Below are 18,018 nucleotides of genomic sequence, written 5' to 3'. Positions count from 1 at the left end.
ACACACACACACGTGTTACACACACACACACGTACACACCACTGTGTGCTGAGTCTGTGTGGTGAGTCTGTGGCTCTCTGTGTGCTGAGTCTGTGTGGTGAGTCTGTGGCTCTCTGTGTGCTGAGTCTGTGTGGTGAGTCTGTGGCTCTCTGTGTGCTGAGTCTGTGTGGTGAGTCTATGGCTCTCTGTGTGGTGAGTCTGTGTGGTGAGTCTGTGGCTCTCTGTGTGCTGAGTCTGTGTGGTGAGTCTGTGGCTCTCTGTGTGCTGAGTCTGTGTGGTGAGTCTGTGGCTCTCTGTGTGCTGAGTCTGTGTGGTGAGTCTATGGCTCTCTGTGTGGTGAGTCTGTGTGGTGAGTCTGTGGCTCTCTGTGTGCTGAGTCTGTGTGGTGAGTCTGTGGCTCTCTGTGTGCTGAGTCTGTGTGGTGAGTCTGTGGCTCTCTGTGTGCTGAGTCTGTGTGGCGAGTCTATGGCTCTCTGTGTGCTGAGTCTGTGGGTCTCTGTGTGCTGAGTCTGTGTGGTGAGTCTATGGCTCTCTGTGTGGTGAGTCTGTGTGGTGAGTCTATGGCTCTCTGTGTGGTGAGTCTGTGTGGTGAGTCTATGGCTCTCTGTGTGGTGAGTCTGTGTGGTGAGTCTATGGCTCTCTGTGTGCTGAGTCTGTGTGGTGAGTCTATGGCTCTCTGTGTGCTGAGTCTGTGGGTCTCTGTGTGCTGAGTCTGTGTGGTGAGTCTATGGCTCTCTGTGTGCTGAGTCTGTGTGGTGAGTCTATGGCTCTCTGTGTGCTGAGTCTGTGGGTCTCTGTGTGCTGAGTCTGTGTGGCGAGTCTATGGCTCTCTGTGTGCTGAGTCTGTGTGGTGAGTCTATGGCTCTCTGTGTGCTGAGTCTGTGGGTCTCTGTGTGCTGAGTCTGTGTGGTGAGTCTATGGCTCTCTGTGTGCTGAGTCTGTGGGTCTCTGTGTGCTGAGTCTGTGTGGTGAGTCTATGGCTCTCTGTGTGCTGAGTCTGTGGGTCTCTGTGTGCTGAGTCTGTGTGGCGAGTCTATGGCTCTCTGTGTGGTGAGTCTATGGCTCTCTGTGTGGTGAGTCTATGGCTCTCTGTGTGGTGAGTCTATGGCTCTCTGTGTGATGAGTCTGTGTGGTGAGTCTATGGCTCTCTGTGTGGCGAGTCTATGGCTCTCTGTGTGCTGAGTCAGTGTGGTGAGTCTATGGCTCTCTGTGTGGTGAGTCTGTGGGTCTCTGTGTGCTGAGTCTGTGTGGCGAGTCTATGGCTCTCTGTGTGCTGAGTCTGTGGGTCTCTGTGTGGCGAGTCTATGGCTCTCTGTGTGGTGAGTCTGTGGGTCTCTGTGTGCTGAGTCTGTGTGGCGAGTCTATGGCTCTCTGTGTGCTGAGTCTGTGGGTCTCTGTGTGGCGAGTCTATGGCTCTCTGTGTGCTGAGTCTGTGTGGTGAGTCTATGGCTCTCTGTGTGGTGAGTCTGTGTGGTGAGTCTATGGCTCTCTGTGTGGTGAGTCTATGGCTCTCTGTGTGCTGAGTCTGTGTGGTGAGTCTATGGCTCTCTGTGTGGTGAGTCTATGGCTCTCTGTGTGCTGAGTCTGTGTGGTGAGTCTATGGCTCTCTGTGTGGTGAGTCTATGGCTCTCTGTGTGCTGAGTCTGTGTGGTGAGTCTATGGCTCTCTGTGTGGTGAGTCTATGGCTCTCTGTGTGCTGAGTCTGTGTGGTGAGTCTATGGCTCTCTGTGTGGTGAGTCTATGGCTCTCTGTGTGCTGAGTCTGTGTGGTGAGTCTATGGCTCTCTGTGTGGCGAGTCTATGGCTCTCTGTGTGCTGAGTCTGTGTGGTGAGTCTATGGCTCTCTGTGTGGTGAGTCTGTGGGTCTCTGTGTGCTGAGTCTGTGTGGCGAGTCTATGGCTCTCTGTGTGCTGAGTCTGTGGGTCTCTGTGTGGCGAGTCTATGGCTCTCTGTGTGCTGAGTCTGTGTGGTGAGTCTATGGCTCTCTGTGTGGTGAGTCTGTGGGTCTCTGTGTGCTGAGTCTGTGTGGTGAGTCTATGGCTCTCTGTGTGGCGAGTCTATGGCTCTCTGTGTGGTGAGTCTGTGTGGTGAGTCTATGGCTCTCTGTGTGGTGAGTCTATGGGTCTCTGTGTGGTGAGTCTATGGCTCTCTGTGTGGTGAGTCTGTGTGGTGAGTCTATGGCTCTCTGTGTGGTGAGTCTATGGCTCTCTGTGTGGTGAGTCTGTGTGGTGAGTCTATGGCTCTCTGTGTAGTGAGTCTATGGCTCTCTGTGTGGTGAGTCTATGGCTCTCTGTGTGGTGAGTCTGTGTGGTGAGTCTATGGCTCTCTGTGTGGTGAGTCTATGGGTCTCTGTGTGGCGAGTCTATGGCTCTCTGTGTGGTGAGTCTGTGTGGTGAGTCTATGGCTCTCTGTGTGGTGAGTCTATGGGTCTCTGTGTGGTGAGTCTATGGCTCTCTGTGTGGTGAGTCTGTGTGGTGAGTCTATGGCTCTCTGTGTGGTGAGTCTATGGCTCTCTGTGTGGTGAGTCTGTGTGGTGAGTCTATGGCTCTCTGTGTGGTGAGTCTATGGCTCTCTGTGTGGTGAGTCTGTGTGGTGAGTCTATGGCTCCCTGTGTGGTGAGTCTATGGCTCTCTGTGTGGTGAGTCTGTGTGGTGAGTCTATGGCTCTCTGTGTGGTGAGTCTATGGCTCTCTGTGTGGTGAGTCTGTGTGGTGAGTCTATGGCTCTCTGTGTGGTGAGTCTGTGTGGTGAGTCTATGGCTCTCTGTGTGGTGAGTCTGTGTGGTGAGTCTATGGCTCTCTGTGTGGTGAGTCTGTGTGGTGAGTCTATGGCTCTCTGTGTGGTGAGTCTGTGTGGTGAGTCTATGGCTCTCTGCGTGGTGAGTCTATGGGTCTCTGTGTGGCGAGTCTATGGCTCTCTGTGTTGTGAGTCTATGGCTCTCTGTGTGGTGAGTCTATGGCTCTCTGTGTGGTGAGTCTATGGCTCTCTGTGTGGTGAGTCTGTGTGGTGAGTCTATGGCTCTCTGTGTGGTGAGTCTATGGCTCTCTGTGTGGTGAGTCTGTGTGGTGAGTCTATGGCTCTCTGTGTGGTGAGTCTATGGCTCTCTGTGTGGTGAGTCTATGGCTCTCTGTGTGGTGAGTCTATGGCTCTCTGTGTGGTGAGTCTGTGTGGTGAGTCTATGGCTCTCTGTGTGGTGAGTCTATGGCTCTCTGTGTGGTGAGTCTGTGTGGTGAGTCTATGGCTCTCTGTGTGGTGAGTCTATGGCTCTCTGTGTGGTGAGTCTATGGCTCTCTGTGTGGTGAGTCTGTGTGGTGAGTCTATGGCTCTCTGTGTGGTGAGTCTATGGCTCTCTGTGTGGTGAGTCTATGGCTCTCTGTGTGGGTGGTGAGTCTGTGTGGTGAGTCTATGGCTCTCTGTGTGGTGAGTCTATGGCTCTCTGTGTGGTGAGTCTGTGTGGTGAGTCTATGGCTCTCTGTGTGGTGAGTCTATGGCTCTCTGTGTGGTGAGTCTATGGCTCTCTGTGTGGTGAGTCTGTGTGGTGAGTCTATGGCTCTCTGTGTGGTGAGTCTATGGCTCTCTGTGTGGTGAGTCTGTGTGGTGAGTCTATGGCTCTCTGTGTGGTGAGTCTATGGCTCTCTGTGTGGTGAGTCTGTGTGGTGAGTCTATGGCTCTCTGTGTGGTGAGTCTATGGCTCTCTGTGTGGTGAGTCTGTGTGGTGAGTCTATGGCTCTCTGCGTGGTGAGTCTATGGGTCTCTGTGTGGCGAGTCTATGGCTCTCTGTGTGGTGAGTCTATGGCTCTCTGTGTGGTGAGTCTATGGCTCTCTGTGTGGTGAGTCTATGGCTCTCTGTGTGGTGAGTCTGTGTGGTGAGTCTATGGCTCTCTGTGTGGTGAGTCTATGGCTCTCTGTGTGGTGAGTCTGTGTGGTGAGTCTATGGCTCTCTGTGTGGTGAGTCTATGGCTCTCTGTGTGGTGAGTCTATGGCTCTCTGTGTGGTGAGTCTATGGCTCTCTGTGTGGTGAGTCTGTGTGGTGAGTCTATGGCTCTCTGTGTGGTGAGTCTATGGCTCTCTGTGTGGTGAGTCTATGGCTCTCTGTGTGGTGAGTCTATGGCTCTCTGTGTAGTGAGTCTATGGCTCTCTGTGTGGTGAGTCTGTGTGGTGAGTCTATGGCTCTCTGTGTGGTGAGTCTATGGCTCTCTGTGTGGTGAGTCTATGGCTCTCTGTGTGGTGAGTCTATGGCTCTCTGTGTGGTGAGTCTGTGTGGTGAGTCTATGGCTCTCTGTGTGGTGAGTCTATGGCTCTCTGTGTGGTGAGTCTATGGCTCTCTGTGTGGTGAGTCTATGGCTCTCTGTGTAGTGAGTCTATGGCTCTCTGTGTGGTGAGTCTGTGTGGTGAGTCTATGGCTCTCTGTGTGGTGAGTCTATGGCTCTCTGTGTGGTGAGTCTATGGCTCTCTGTGTGCTGAGTCTATGGCTCTCTGTGTGGTGAGTCTGTGTGGTGAGTCTATGGCTCTCTGTGTGGTGAGTCTATGGCTCTCTGTGTGGTGAGTCTGTGTGGTGAGTCTATGGCTCTCTGTGTGGTGAGTCTATGGCTCTCTGCGTGGTGAGTCTGTGTGGTGAGTCTTTGGCTCTCTGTGTGGTGAGTCTATGGCTCTCTGCGTGGTGAGTCTATGGCTCTCTGTGTGGTCAGTCTGTTTGGTGAGTCTATGGCTCTCTGTGTGGTGAGTCTATGGCTCTCTGTGTGCTGAGTCTGTGGCTCTCTGTGTGGTGAGTCTGTGTGGTGAGTCTATGGCTCTCTGTGTGGTGAGTCTATGGCTCTCTGTGTGGTGAGTCTATGGCTCTCTGTGTGCTGAGTCTGTGGCTCTCTGTGTGGTGAGTCTGTGTGGTGAGTCTATGGCTCTCTGTGTGGTGAGTCTATGGCTCTCTGTGTGGTGAGTCTGTGTGGTGAGTCTATGGCTCTCTGTGTGGTGAGTCTATGGCTCTCTGTGTGGTGAGTCTATGAGTCTATGGCTCTCTGTGTGGTGAGTCTGTGTGGTGAGTCTATGGCTCTCTGCGTGGCTCTCTATGGCTCTCTGCGTGGCTCTCTCTCTGGGTGTGCGACGTGCCACCGTGACCACGGAACCGCTGATGAGACCCCCGCAGGGCGAAGCCGCCTCACCTCTGATCCCCGGCTGCCCCGTTCGTCCCGGCTGGCCAGCATCACCGGGCCTGCCGGGAGAGCCGCCGTCGCACGGGCCCGAGTCTACGGTCACCGCACAGCGGCGACAAACAACCGCGGCAAACCGCGTCACTCACCGGGGCAAACCACAACCACGATCGCCACTGCAGCTGCCACCACAACCAACACCACAACCGCGACCGCCACCGCCACCACAATCGCGACCGCCACCGCAACTGCCGTCACAACCGCCACCACAGCCGCCACCACAACCGCGACCGCCACTGCAACCGCCACCACAACTGCCACCACAACCACCACCACAACCGCAACCGCCACCACAACCACCACCACAACCACCACCACAACCGCCACCACAACCGCCACCACAACCGCCACCACCACCGCGACCGCCACCACAACCGCGGCCGCCACCACAACAGCGACCGCCACCGCCACCACAACCACCACCACAACCGCGGCCGCCACCACAACAGCGACCGCCACCGCCACCACAACCACCACCACAACCGCGACCGCCACCACAACCACCACCACAACCACCACCACCACCGCGACCGCCACCACAACAGCGACCGCCACCACAACTGCCACCACAACCGCCACCACAACCGCGACCGCCACCACAACCACCACCACAACCGCCACCACAATCGCCACCACCACCGCGACCGCCACCACAACAGCGACCGCCACCGCCAACACAACCACCACCACAACCACCACCACAACCACCACCACCACCGCGACCGCCACCACAACAGCGACCGCCACCGCCACCACAACCACCACCACCACCGCGACCGCCACCACAACAGCGACCGCCACCGCCACCACAACCACCACCACCACCGCGACCGCCACCACAACAGCGACCGCCACCGCCACCACAACCACCACCACCACCGCGACCGCCACCACAACTGCCACCACAACCGCCACCACAACCGCGACCGCCACCACAACAGCGACCGCCACCGCCACCACAACCACCACCACCACCGCGACCGCCACCGCAACCGCCACCACAACAGCGACCGCCACCACAACTGCCACCACAACCGCCACCACAACCACCACCACAACCACCACCACAACCGCGACCGCCCTGCGCCAGGCACGGTGCACCTTGAGGCCACGTGATGCGTCCAAGGGCTCTTCGCTCACCACCACGACACCACAACCCGTACAGCAACAACAACCACAACCGCCACAACCAACCACCGCCACAACCAACCACCGCCACAACCAACCACCGCCACAACCAACCACCGCCACCGCCACAACCAACCACCGCCACAACCAACCACCACCACCACAACCAACCACCGGCACCGCCACAACCAACCACCGCCACAACCAACCACCACCACAACCAACCACCACCACGGCCACAACCAACCACCACAACCACCGCCACAACCAACCACCACCACCACCACAACCACCACCACAACCAACCACCGCCACAACCAACCACCGCCACAACCAACCACCGCCACAACCAGCCACCGCCACAACCAACCACCGCCACAACCAACCACCACCACCACAACCAACCACCGGCACCGCCACAACCAACCACCGCCACAACCAACCACCACCACAACCAACCACCACCACGGCCACAACCAACCACCACAACCACCGCCACAACCAACCACCACCACCACCACAACCACCACCACAACCAACCACCGCCACAACCACAACCACCGCCACCGCCACAACCAACCAACCGCCACCACAACCACCGCAACCAACCACCTCCACCGCCACAACCAACCACCGCCACAACCAACTGCCACAACCACCACCACAACCAACCACCGGCACAACCAACCAACCGCCACCACAACCACCGCAACCAACCACCTCCACCGCCACAACCAACCAATCTCCACCACAACCACCGCAACCAACCACCTCCACCGCCACAACCAACCACCGCCACAACCAACTGCCACAACCACCACCACAACCAACCACCGCTCTCCGACACTCACCTCCAGGTAGTCCCACGGGGCCTTGAGGCCCCGGGGTCCCGGGCCTCCCGCTGGGCCCCGGGACCCCCAGGCCGGGGGCCCCGGGCTCCCCCTTGGAGCCCCTCTCCCCGGGGAAGCCGGGGGGTCCCGGTTGTGTCTGCCGAGCATCCCCTGAGAAGGGGGTAAGGAGGGGAGAGGGGAGGAGGGGGGTTTAAAGGGGGTTAGGGGAGGAGGAGTTGGAGGGGGTGGGGGGGTTAGGAGGTCAGTGCTGTGGGTTGTGGGGTCGTCGTTGTCGTCGTCATCGTCATAATCAGTGTCATCATCATCAGCGTCATCATCATCAGCGTCATTAGCGTCATCATCAGTGTCATCATCATCAGTGTCATCGTCATCAGCGTCATCATCGTCAGCGTCATCGTCATCAGCGTCATCGTCATCATCGTCGTCATCATCATCATCGTCATCATCATCGTCATCATCATCGTCGTCATCATCATCATCGTCATCATCAGCATCAGTGTCATCACCATCAGCGTCATCATCATCAGTCGTGACGTGGGTGGTGACGTGGGTTGTGACGTGAGTTGTGACGTGGGCAGTGACGTGGGTCGTAACGTGGGTTGTGACGTGGGTTGTGACGTGGGTTGTGACGTGGGTTGTGACGTGGGTTGTGACGTGAGTTGTGACGTGGGCAGTGACGTGGGTCGTAACGTGGGTTGTGACGTGGGTTGTGACGTGAGTTGTGACGTGGGCAGTGACGTGGGTCGTAACGTGGGTTGTGACGTGGGTTGTGACGTGGGTTGTGACGTGGGTTGTGACGTGAGTTGTGACGTGGGTTGTGACGTGAGTTGTGACGTGGGCAGTGACGTGGGTCGTAACGTGGGTTGTGACGTGGGTTGTGACGTGGGTTGTGACGTGGGTTGTGACGTGAGTTGTGACGTGGGCAGTGACGTGGGTCGTAACGTGGGTTGTGACGTGGGTTGTGACGTGAGTTGTGACGTGGGTTGTGACGTGAGTTGTGACGTGGGCAGTGACGTGAGTTGTGACGTGGGCAGTGACGTGGGTGGTGACGTGGGTTGTGACGTGAGTTGTGACGTGGGCAGTGACGTGGGTTGTGACGTGGGTTGTGACGTGGGTTGTGACGTGAGTTGTGACGTGGGTTGTGACGTGGGTCGTAACGTGGGTTGTGACGTGGGTTGTGACGTGGGTTGTGACGTGAGTTGTGACGTGGGTCGTAACGTGGGTTGTGACGTGGGTTGTGACGTGAGTTGTGACGTGGGTTGTGACGTGGGTCGTAACGTGGGTTGTGACGTGGGTTGTGACGTGGGTTGTGACGTGGGTTGTGACGTGGGTTGTGACGTGAGTTGTGACGTGGGCAGTGACGTGGGTCGTAACGTGGGTTGTGACATGGGTTGTGACGTGAGTTGTGACGTGGGCAGTGACGTGGGTCGTGACGTGGGTTGTGACGTGGGTTGTGACGTGGGTTGTGACGTGAGTTGTGACGTGGGCAGTGACGTGGGTCGTAACGTGGGTTGTGACGTGGGTTGTGACGTGGGTTGTGACGTGAGTTGTGACGTGAGTTGTGACGTGGGCAGTGACGTGGGTCGTGACGTGGGTTGTGACGTGGGTTGTGACGTGGGTTGTGACGTGAGTTGTGACGTGGGCAGTGACGTGGGTCGTAACGTGGGTCGTGACGTGGGTTGTGACGTGGGTTGTGACGTGAGTTGTGACGTGGGTTGTGACGTGGGCAGTGACGTGGGCAGTGACGTGGGTCGTGACGTGGGTTGTGACGTGAGTTGTGACGTGGGCAGTGACGTGGGTCGTAACGTGGGTTGTGACGTGGGTTGTGACGTGGGTTGTGACGTGGGCAGTGACGTGGGTCGTAACGTGGGTTGTGACGTGGGTTGTGACGTGGGTTGTGACGTGGGCAGTGACGTGGGTCGTAACGTGGGTTGTGACGTGGGTTGTGACGTGGGCAGTGACGTGGGCAGTGACGTGGGTTGTGACGTGGGCAGTGACGTGGGTCGTAACGTGGGTTGTGACTCACCGGGTAACCCGGGTGGGCCAGGAAATCCAGGCGGACCTGCAGAGACAGAGAGAGAGCGGTGGTCACAGCGAGAACAAAGACAAAGCTTCCCCGTGTAGCCTCTACAGACTGCTGGGGCAAGTGCTGTTAGTAGCGAGTAGCAGCAGCACCTATGAAGGTAGACACAGACAAAGGTCCCCCGTGTAGCCTCAACAGACTGCTGGGGCAAGTGCTGTTAGTAGCGTGGGGAGCGCTATGAACCCGGCGACACGGGTTCGATTCCCGCTCACTGACATCAGTGACGATTATCTAAACCGGCCCCGGGCCTCCCCTAGGTCGACTCAGCCTCAAACGAGTACCTGGTGCGGTGTGTAAACATCGCCACTAGGGAGACAAAGGCGGTCGGGCGTGGTGCTGGCCACCCACCCCCTCGTGTGCCGTTCCGGCCTTCATAGGTGCTCGCTAACAGCACTTGCCCCTAAAGTCTGTTAAGGCTATACAGGGGATCTTTGTCTGTGTACCTGTGTGTGTGTGTGTACCTGTGAGCGTGTGTGTGTACCTGTGTGTGTGTGTGTACCTGTGTGTGTGTACCTGTGTGTGTACCTGTGTGTACCTGTGTGTGTGTACCTGTGTGTGTGTACCTGTGTGTGTGCACCTGTGTGTGTGTACCTGTGTGTGTGTGTACCTGTGTGTGTGTGTGTACCTGTGTGTGTGTACCTGTGTGTGTGTACCTGTGTGTGTGTGTACCTGTGTGTGTGTGTGTACCTGTGTGTGTGTGTACCTGTGTGTGTGTGTGTGTACCTGTGTGTACCTGTGTGTGTGTGTGTGTACCTGTGTGTGTGTACCTGTGCGTGTGTGTACCTGTGTGTGTGTGTACCTGTGTGTGTGTGTGTACCTGTGTGTGTGTGTACCTGTGTGTGTGTGTGTACCTGTACCTGTGTGTGTACCTGTGTGTGTGTACCTGTGTGTGTGTGTGTACCTGTGTGTGTACCTGTACCTGTGTGTGTACCTGTGTGTGTGTGTACCTGTGTGTGTACCTGTACCTGTGTGTGTACCTGTGTGTACCTGTGTGTGTGTGTACTTGTGTGTGTGTGTGTGTACCTGTGTGTACCTGTGTGTGTGTACCTGTGTGTGTGTGTACCTGTGTGTGTGTGTACCTGTGTGTGTGTACCTGTGTGTGTGTGTGTACTTGTGTGTGTGTGTGTGTACCTGTGTGTGTGTGTGTGTGTACCTGTGTGTGTGTGTGTACCTGTGTGTGTGTGTGTACCTGTGTGTGTGTGTGTGTACCTGTGTGTGTGTGTGTGTACCTGTGTGTACCTGTGTGTGTGTACCTGTGTGTGTGTGTGTACCTGTGTGTGTGTGTACCTGTGTGTACCTGTGTGTGTGTACCTGTGTGTGTGTGTGTACCTGTGTGTGTGTGTACCTGTGTGTACCTGTGTGTGTGTACCTGTGTGTGTGTGTGCGTACCTGTGTGTGTGTGTACCTGTGTGTGTGTGTGTACCTGTGTGTGTGTGTGCGTACCTGTGTATGTGTGTACATGTGTGTGTGTGTACCTGTGTGTGTGTGTACCTGTGTGTGTGTGTGTGTACCTGTGTGTGTGTGTACCTGTGTGTGTGTGTGTGTACCTGTGTGTGTGTGTACCTGTGTGTGTGTGTGTGTACCTGTGTGTGTGTGTACCTGTGTGTGTGTGTGTACCTGTGTGTGTGTGTACCTGTGTGTGTGTGTGTGTACCTGTGTGTGTGTGTACCTGTGTGTGTGTGTGTGTACCTGGTTGGCCTGGACTGCCGGGAGTCCCCGTTCGACCAGGTAGGCCCCGATCTCCCTTGAAAGACGCTAATCCATTCCCCGCCTGCCACACACAGACAAAGACAAAGGTCCCCCGTGTAGCATCAACAGACTGTAAGGGCAAGTGCTGTTAGTGAGCAGCACCTATGAAGGCTACCGGCACTACGTCACACGAGGGGGTGGGTGGCCAGCACCACGCCCGGCCGCCTTTGTCTCCCCCAGTGGCGATGTTTACTACACCACCGCTACACCAGGTACTCATTTGAGGCTGAGTCAACCTAGGGAAGGCCCAGGTACCGGGTTCAGATAATCGTCACCGGTGTTGGCCGTGAGCGGGAATCGAACTCGGGTCGCCGGGTTCGTAGCGCAGCGTAGCGCTAACCACAGCACCACCACTCCCCCCACTTGCACACTAACGCACGTACACACACACACACACGCGCACACACACGCACACACACGCACACACACGCGCACATACACACGCACACGCACACACACATACACGTATACACACACACACACACACGTACACGCACACGCACACACGTACATACACACGCACACACACGCACACACACGCACACACGCACACACACGCACACGCACACACGCGCACACACACACGCACACACACGCGCACATACACACACACGCACACACACACGTACACGCACACGCACACACGTACACACACACGCACGCACACACACAAACTCCAGTCATCTTCGCCGCATCGCACTTTCAGATGCCGCTGCTTTTGCGGCCGTCTGGAATGCTCTTCTCTCGCGATGTCAAAAAGCCACTAGGAGCTGTGATGGCACTTTTGAATCATCATCATCGTCGTCTACATTTCGATTTAAAGCTTTCGTGACTGCAGGGATTCATCTTCTTGGTTCTTTCGGTAAATTTCGATTTAAATTTAAATCGAAATTTCAGTGGGCTCACATGACATTGACTTCTCCAAGACAGAGGTTCTCTGCAAGCCATCTGGCTACCATGAGAGATTCGTTCATGAGGCGATCCACATATACAAACACAGAGACAATTTCAACCGAGAAGATGGATTCTGACTCAGCAATCATTGGAAGGACGTAATAAACCACTTCAGATCTTAACTGATTGTTGTTCACGTTGATGGTGACTTTCAGAGCGCAATCCACTCACTGGCATTGACTGTGTATCTTGTGTTCTCGTCATCATCATAGACCCACACAGAGACCCATAGACTCACACAGAGACCCGTAGACTCACACAGAGACCCACAGACTCACACAGAGACCCACAGACTCACACAAAGACCCACAGACTCACACAAAGACCCACAGACTCACACAGAGACCCGTAGACTCACACAGAGACCCACAGACACACACAGAGACCCACAGACTCACACAGAGACCCACAGACTCACACAAAGACCCACAGACTCACACAGAGACCCGTAGACTCACACAGAGACCCACAGACTCACACAGAGACCCGTAGACTCACACAGAGACCCACAGACTCACAGAGAGACCCGTAGACTCACACAGAGACCCGTAGACTCACACAGAGACCCGTAGACTCACACAGAGACCCGTAGACTCACACAGAGACCCGTAGACTCATACAGAGACCCATAGACTTACATTGACCCACAGAGACCCGTAGACTCCCACAGAGACCCGTAGACTCGCACAGAGACCCGTAGACTCACACAGAGACCCGTAGACTCACACAGAGACCCGTAGACTCACACAGAGACCCACAGACTCACACAGAGACCCATAGACTCACATTGATCCACAGAGACCCGTAGACTCACACAGAGACGCGTAGACTCACACAGAGACTCGTAGACTCACATTGACCCACAGAGACCCACAGACTCACACAGAGACCCATAGACTCACGTAGACTCATAGACTCACATTGATCCACAGAGACCCGTAGACTCCCACAGAGACCCGTAGACTCACACAGAGACCCACAGACTCACACAGAGACCCACAGACTCACACAGAGACCCGTAGACTTCCACAGAGACCCGTAGACTCACACAGAAACCCGTAGACTCACACAGAAACCCGTAGACTCACACAGAGACCCGTAGACTCACACAGAACAGACCCATAGACTCACACAGTGAGTAATTGATTGAGTGATTGAGATGAGTGAGTGATTGAGTGAGTGTATGAGTGAGTGAGTGTACGAATGAGTGAGTGATTGAGTGAGGGAATGAATGAGTGAGTGAATGAGTGAGGGGATGAATGAGTGAGAATGGGTGAGGGAATGAGTGAGAGAATGAGTGAGAGAATGAGTAAGAGGATGAATGAGTGAGTTCGCTCACATTTCCCGGAGGGCCTGGGAATCCGCGATCTCCCTTGGGACCCTAAAACATCAACAACATCACCAACATCATCATCAACATCATCATCAACATCATCATCACCAACATCATCTTCAACATCAACATCATCACCAACATCATCATCATCATCAACATCATCTTCATCAACATCAACCCCATCATCAACATCATCATCAACAACATCATCAACATCATCAACATCATCATCATCAACAACATCATCACAAACATCATCATCACCAACATCATCATCATCATCAACATCATCAACCCCATCATCAACATCATCATCAACAACATCATCAACATCATCAACATCATCATCATCATCAACAACATCATCACAAACATCATCATCACCAACATCATCAAGATCATCATCATCATCAACATTATCAACATCACCACCATCAACATCTTCAACATCAACATTATCAACATCACCAACATCACCATCATCATCAACATCATCATCACCAACATCATCACCAACATCATCTCCCTTGTGATGGGATTCACAAGGGCCACGGGCTGACCAATCAGGTCTGTGAATGGCTCCGTAACAAGGTAGGGTTTAACAGGTGTCACTGTCACCATCACCATCATCACCACGGACATCAACACCATCACCCCTGAACACAAAACACCCTGGCAGGTGCTGAGGTGCATGTGCGTGTGTGAAGGGAGCTGCCTAAACAGCTTTTGTTCGGCCGGATCGAGGGGGCTAAACGGGCGCGGCACGGGCTAGAGAAGAGATGGAGTGATGTGGTACAGGAGGCACGGGCTAGAGAAGAGATGGAGTGATGTGGTACAGGAGGCACGGGCTAGAGAAGAGATGGAGCGATGTGGTACAGGAGGCACGGGCTAGAGAAGAGATGGAGTGATGTGGTACAGGAGGCACGGGCTAGAGAAGAGATGGAGCGATGTGGTACAGGAGGCACGGGCTAGAGAAGAGATGGAGTGATGTGGTACGGGAGGCACGGGCTAGAAAGGAAATGGAGTGATGTGGTACAGGAGGCACGGGCTAGAGAAGAGATGGAGTGATGTGGTACAGGAGGCACGGGCTAGAGAAGAGATGGAGTGATGTGGTACAGGAGGCACGGGCTAGAGAAGAGATGGAGTGATGTGGTACAGGAGGCACGGGCTAGAGAAGAGATGGAGTGATGTGGTACAGGAGGACGTGGAGCTGAGTGGACTTGCCGATGACTGGTACCAGCGGTGTCAAGATCGGCCTCTGTGGAGGAGGCTCGTGAAGGACGCTGCTACTGGGCAGTGCCAGGCTAGGTGCATCTTGAGGAGGCTACTGGGGCAGTGCCAGGCTAGGTGCATCTTGAGGCTACTGGGCAGTTGGAGGCAGTCGCCCTCCAGCAACAACGGAGGGCGGAGGAGCGACGCTCACAACAACGAGCGGAGCGCCGGGTGGCTAAAGCGCAGCAAGTTGGCACAGTAGGGGGCACAGGTGGTGCATCAGCCAGTCATCTCGGTCATCTCGGTCAGTCGACCCGTGGCACCTGCTGGGTCTGCCCCGTGACCTCCTGCCAGCGGGCGTTCGACACTTCACGTGGCAGCCTCAAGGTGCACGTGGCCTGGCACAAGCGTCGTGGTGACGTCATCCGCCACTTACCTGAGGCCCAGCTCCGCCTGGAAGCCCGGGCTGTCCTGAGGAGCCTGGAGATCCCTGCACACGCACACACAGACAAAGGTCCCCCGTGTAGTTTCAACAGACTGCTGGGGCAAGTGCTGTTAGTAGCGAGTAGCAGCAGCACCTATGAAGGTAGACACAGAGACAAAGGTCCCCCGTGTAGCCTCTACAGACTGCTGGGGCAAGTGCTGTTAGTAGCGAGTAGCAGCAGCTATGTCAGTGTGTGTGTGAGTGTGTGTATGTCAGTGTGTGTGTATGTCAGTGTGTATGTCAGTGTGTGTGTATGTGAGTGTGTATGTCAGTGTGTGTGTATGTCAGTGTGTATGTCAGTGTGTGTGTATGTGAGTGTGTATGTCAGTGTGTGTGTATGTCAGTGTGTATGTCAGTGTGTGTGTATGTGAGTGTGTATGTCAGTGTGTGTGTATGTCAGTGTGTATGTCAGTGTGTGTGTATGTGAGTGTGTATGTCAGTGTGTGTGTATGTCAGTGTGTATGTCAGTGTGTGTGTATGTGAGTGTGTGTATGTCAGTGTGTGTATGTGTGTGTGTGTATGTCAGTGTGTGTGTATGTGAGTGTGTGTATGTGAGTGTGTGTATGTCAGTGTGTGTGTATGTGAGTGTGTGTATGTGAGTGCGTGTATGTCAGTGTGTGTGTATGTCAGTGTGTGTATGTCAGTGTGTGTGTATGTGAGTGTGTGTATGTGAGTGTGTGTGTATGTCAGTGTGTGTATGTCAGTGTGTGTATGTGAGTGTGTGAATGTGAGTGTGTGTGTATGTCAGTGTGTGTGTATGTCAGTGTGTGTATGTCAGTGTGTGTATATGTGAGTGTGTGTATGTGAGTGTGTGTATGTCAGTGTGTGTGTATGTCAGTGTGTGTATGTCAGTGTGTGTGTATGTCAGTGTGTGTATGTCAGTGTGTGTGTATGTGAGTGTGTGTATGTGAGTGTGTGTGTATGTCAGTGTGTGTGTATGTCAGTGTGTGTATGTCAGTGTGTGTGTATGTCAGTGTGTGTATGTCAGTGTGTGTGTATGTGAGTGTGTGTATGTGAGTGTGTGTATGTCAGTGTGTGTATGTGTGTGTGTGTATGTCAGTGTGTGTGTATGTGAGTGTGTGTATGTGAGTGTGTGTATGTTAGTGTGTGTGTATGTGAGTGTGTGTATGTCAGTGTGTGTGTATGTGAGTGTGTGTATGTGAGTGTGTGTATGTCAGTGTGTGTGTATGTCAGTGTGTGTATGTCAGTGTGTGTATGTCAGTGTGTGTATGTCAGTGTGTGTGTATGTGAGTGTGTGTATGTCAGTGTGTGTGTATGTCAGTGTGTGTATGTCAGTGTGTGTGTATGTGAGTGTGTATGTCAGTGTGTATGTGAGTGTGAGTGTGTGTATGTGTGTGTATGTGAGTGTGTGTATGTCAGTGTATGTGTATGTCAGTGTGTATGTCAGTGTGTGTGTATGTGAGTGTGTGTATGTCAGTGTGTGTGTATGTCAGTGTGTATGTCAGTGTGTGTGTATGTGAGTGTGTGTATGTCAGTGTGTGTGTATGTGAGTGTGTGTATGTGAGTGTGTGTATGTCAGTGTGTGTGTATGTCAGTGTGTGTATGTCAGTGTGTGTATGTCAGTGTGTGTGTATGTGAGTGTGTGTATGTCAGTGTGTGTGTATGTCAGTGTGTGTATGTCAGTGTGTGTGTATGTGAGTGTGTATGTCAGTGTGTATGTGAGTGTGAGTGTGTGTATGTGTGTGTATGTGAGTGTGTGTATGTCAGTGTGTGTGTATGTCAGTGTGTATGTCAGTGTGTGTGTATGTGAGTGTGTGTATGTCAGTGTGTGTGTATGTCAGTGTGTATGTGAGTGTGTATGTGAGTGTGAGTATGTGTGTGTATGTGTATGTGAGTGTGTGTATGTGTGTGTGTGTATGTGAGTGTGTATGTGAGTGTGTATGTGTATGTGAGTGTGTGTATGTATGTGTGTGTATGTGAGTGTGTGTATGTCAGTGTGTGTGTATGTTAGTGTGTGTATGTCAGTGTGTGTGTATGTGAGTGTGTATGTCAGTGTGTGTGTATGTGAGTGTGTGTATGTCAGTGTGTGTGTATGTGAGTGTGTGTATGTGAGTGTGTGTATGTGTGTATGTGTGTATGTGTGTGTGTATGTGAGTGTGTGTATGTGTGTGTGTATGTGAGTGTGTGTATGTCAGTGTGTGTGTATGTCAGTGTGTATGTCAGTGTGTGTATGTGAGTGTGTGTATGTCAGTGTGTGTGTATGTGAGTGTGTGTATGTGAGTGTGTGTATGTGTGTGTGTGTGTATGTGAGTGTGTGTATGTGAGTGTGTGTATGTGAGTGTGTGTATGTGAGTGTGTGTATGTGAGTGTGTGTATGTGAGTGTGTGTATGTGAGTGTGTGTATGTGAGTGTGTGTATGTGAGTGTGTGTATGTGAGTGTGTGTATGTGAGTGTGTGTATGTGAGTGTGTGTATGTGAGTGTGTGTATGTGAGTGTGTGTATGTGTAGTGGTGATACGCGCTGGGTGTATATGTCGTGTGCCAGCGCGTATGTACGGGTGTGTGTGTGGTGACGCGCGCTGACGGGGAGGAGCAGGCGTCAGTGCGCGGGTGGGGGTAGTGCTGCTGATTGGCTGTGTGCCGGTGACGCGCCCAGAGGGAGTGATCGGGTAGCAGCGCGGTGTGATTGGTCGGGGAGTGGAAACACGCGCTGAGCGGAACCGGATCGTAGGGATAGCGCGTGGGGATTGGGTAACTGAGGAGCGGTGCCGACGTTGAGGTCCGCATCCGCTCCGTCTCCCGGGAAGAAGAGGTATATAAGGTGATGCACAGAGGAGCAGGGGGCAGAAGTGGAACCATCTAAGAATGAAGACGAAGGTGCAGAGATAGAGCCCGGAGAGGAGAGTAATGGAGAGTAGAGGAGAGTAAGGTATATGTGTGTAGCCAGAGAGAGAGAACGGTCTACACGAGCTGAGTAATGTATAGTGTGTAGCCAGAGAGAGAGAACGGTCTACACGAGCTGAGTAATGTATAGTGTGTAGCCAGAGAGAGAGAACGGT

General features: G+C 53.8%; 1 protein-coding gene across 1 annotated transcript in view; it reads right to left on the bottom strand.

Annotated features, from left to right (window-relative positions):
* LOC144952412 (uncharacterized) overlaps window positions 1-15,011 on the bottom strand; it is a gene marked incomplete at its 5' end in the record, with an annotated part of 85,289 nt that extends 70,278 nt beyond the window's left edge. Inside the window, 6 exons of the mRNA XM_078882807.1 lie at window positions 5,155-5,238; window positions 7,182-7,331; window positions 9,208-9,243; window positions 10,954-11,035; window positions 13,307-13,348; window positions 14,952-15,011. Coding sequence (XP_078738933.1) covers window positions 5,155-5,238; window positions 7,182-7,331; window positions 9,208-9,243; window positions 10,954-11,035; window positions 13,307-13,348; window positions 14,952-15,011 — 454 coding nt within the window. The remainder of the gene's footprint in view (window positions 1-5,154; window positions 5,239-7,181; window positions 7,332-9,207; window positions 9,244-10,953; window positions 11,036-13,306; window positions 13,349-14,951) is intronic.
* Between the last annotated feature and the right edge of the window lie 3,007 nt (window positions 15,012-18,018).

Source organism: Lampetra fluviatilis, chromosome 67, assembly GCF_964198595.1.
Source record: "Lampetra fluviatilis chromosome 67, kcLamFluv1.1, whole genome shotgun sequence".
Lineage (NCBI taxonomy): Eukaryota > Metazoa > Chordata > Hyperoartia > Petromyzontiformes > Petromyzontidae > Lampetra > Lampetra fluviatilis.
This window is presented reverse-complemented; position numbering and strand designations above follow the sequence as displayed.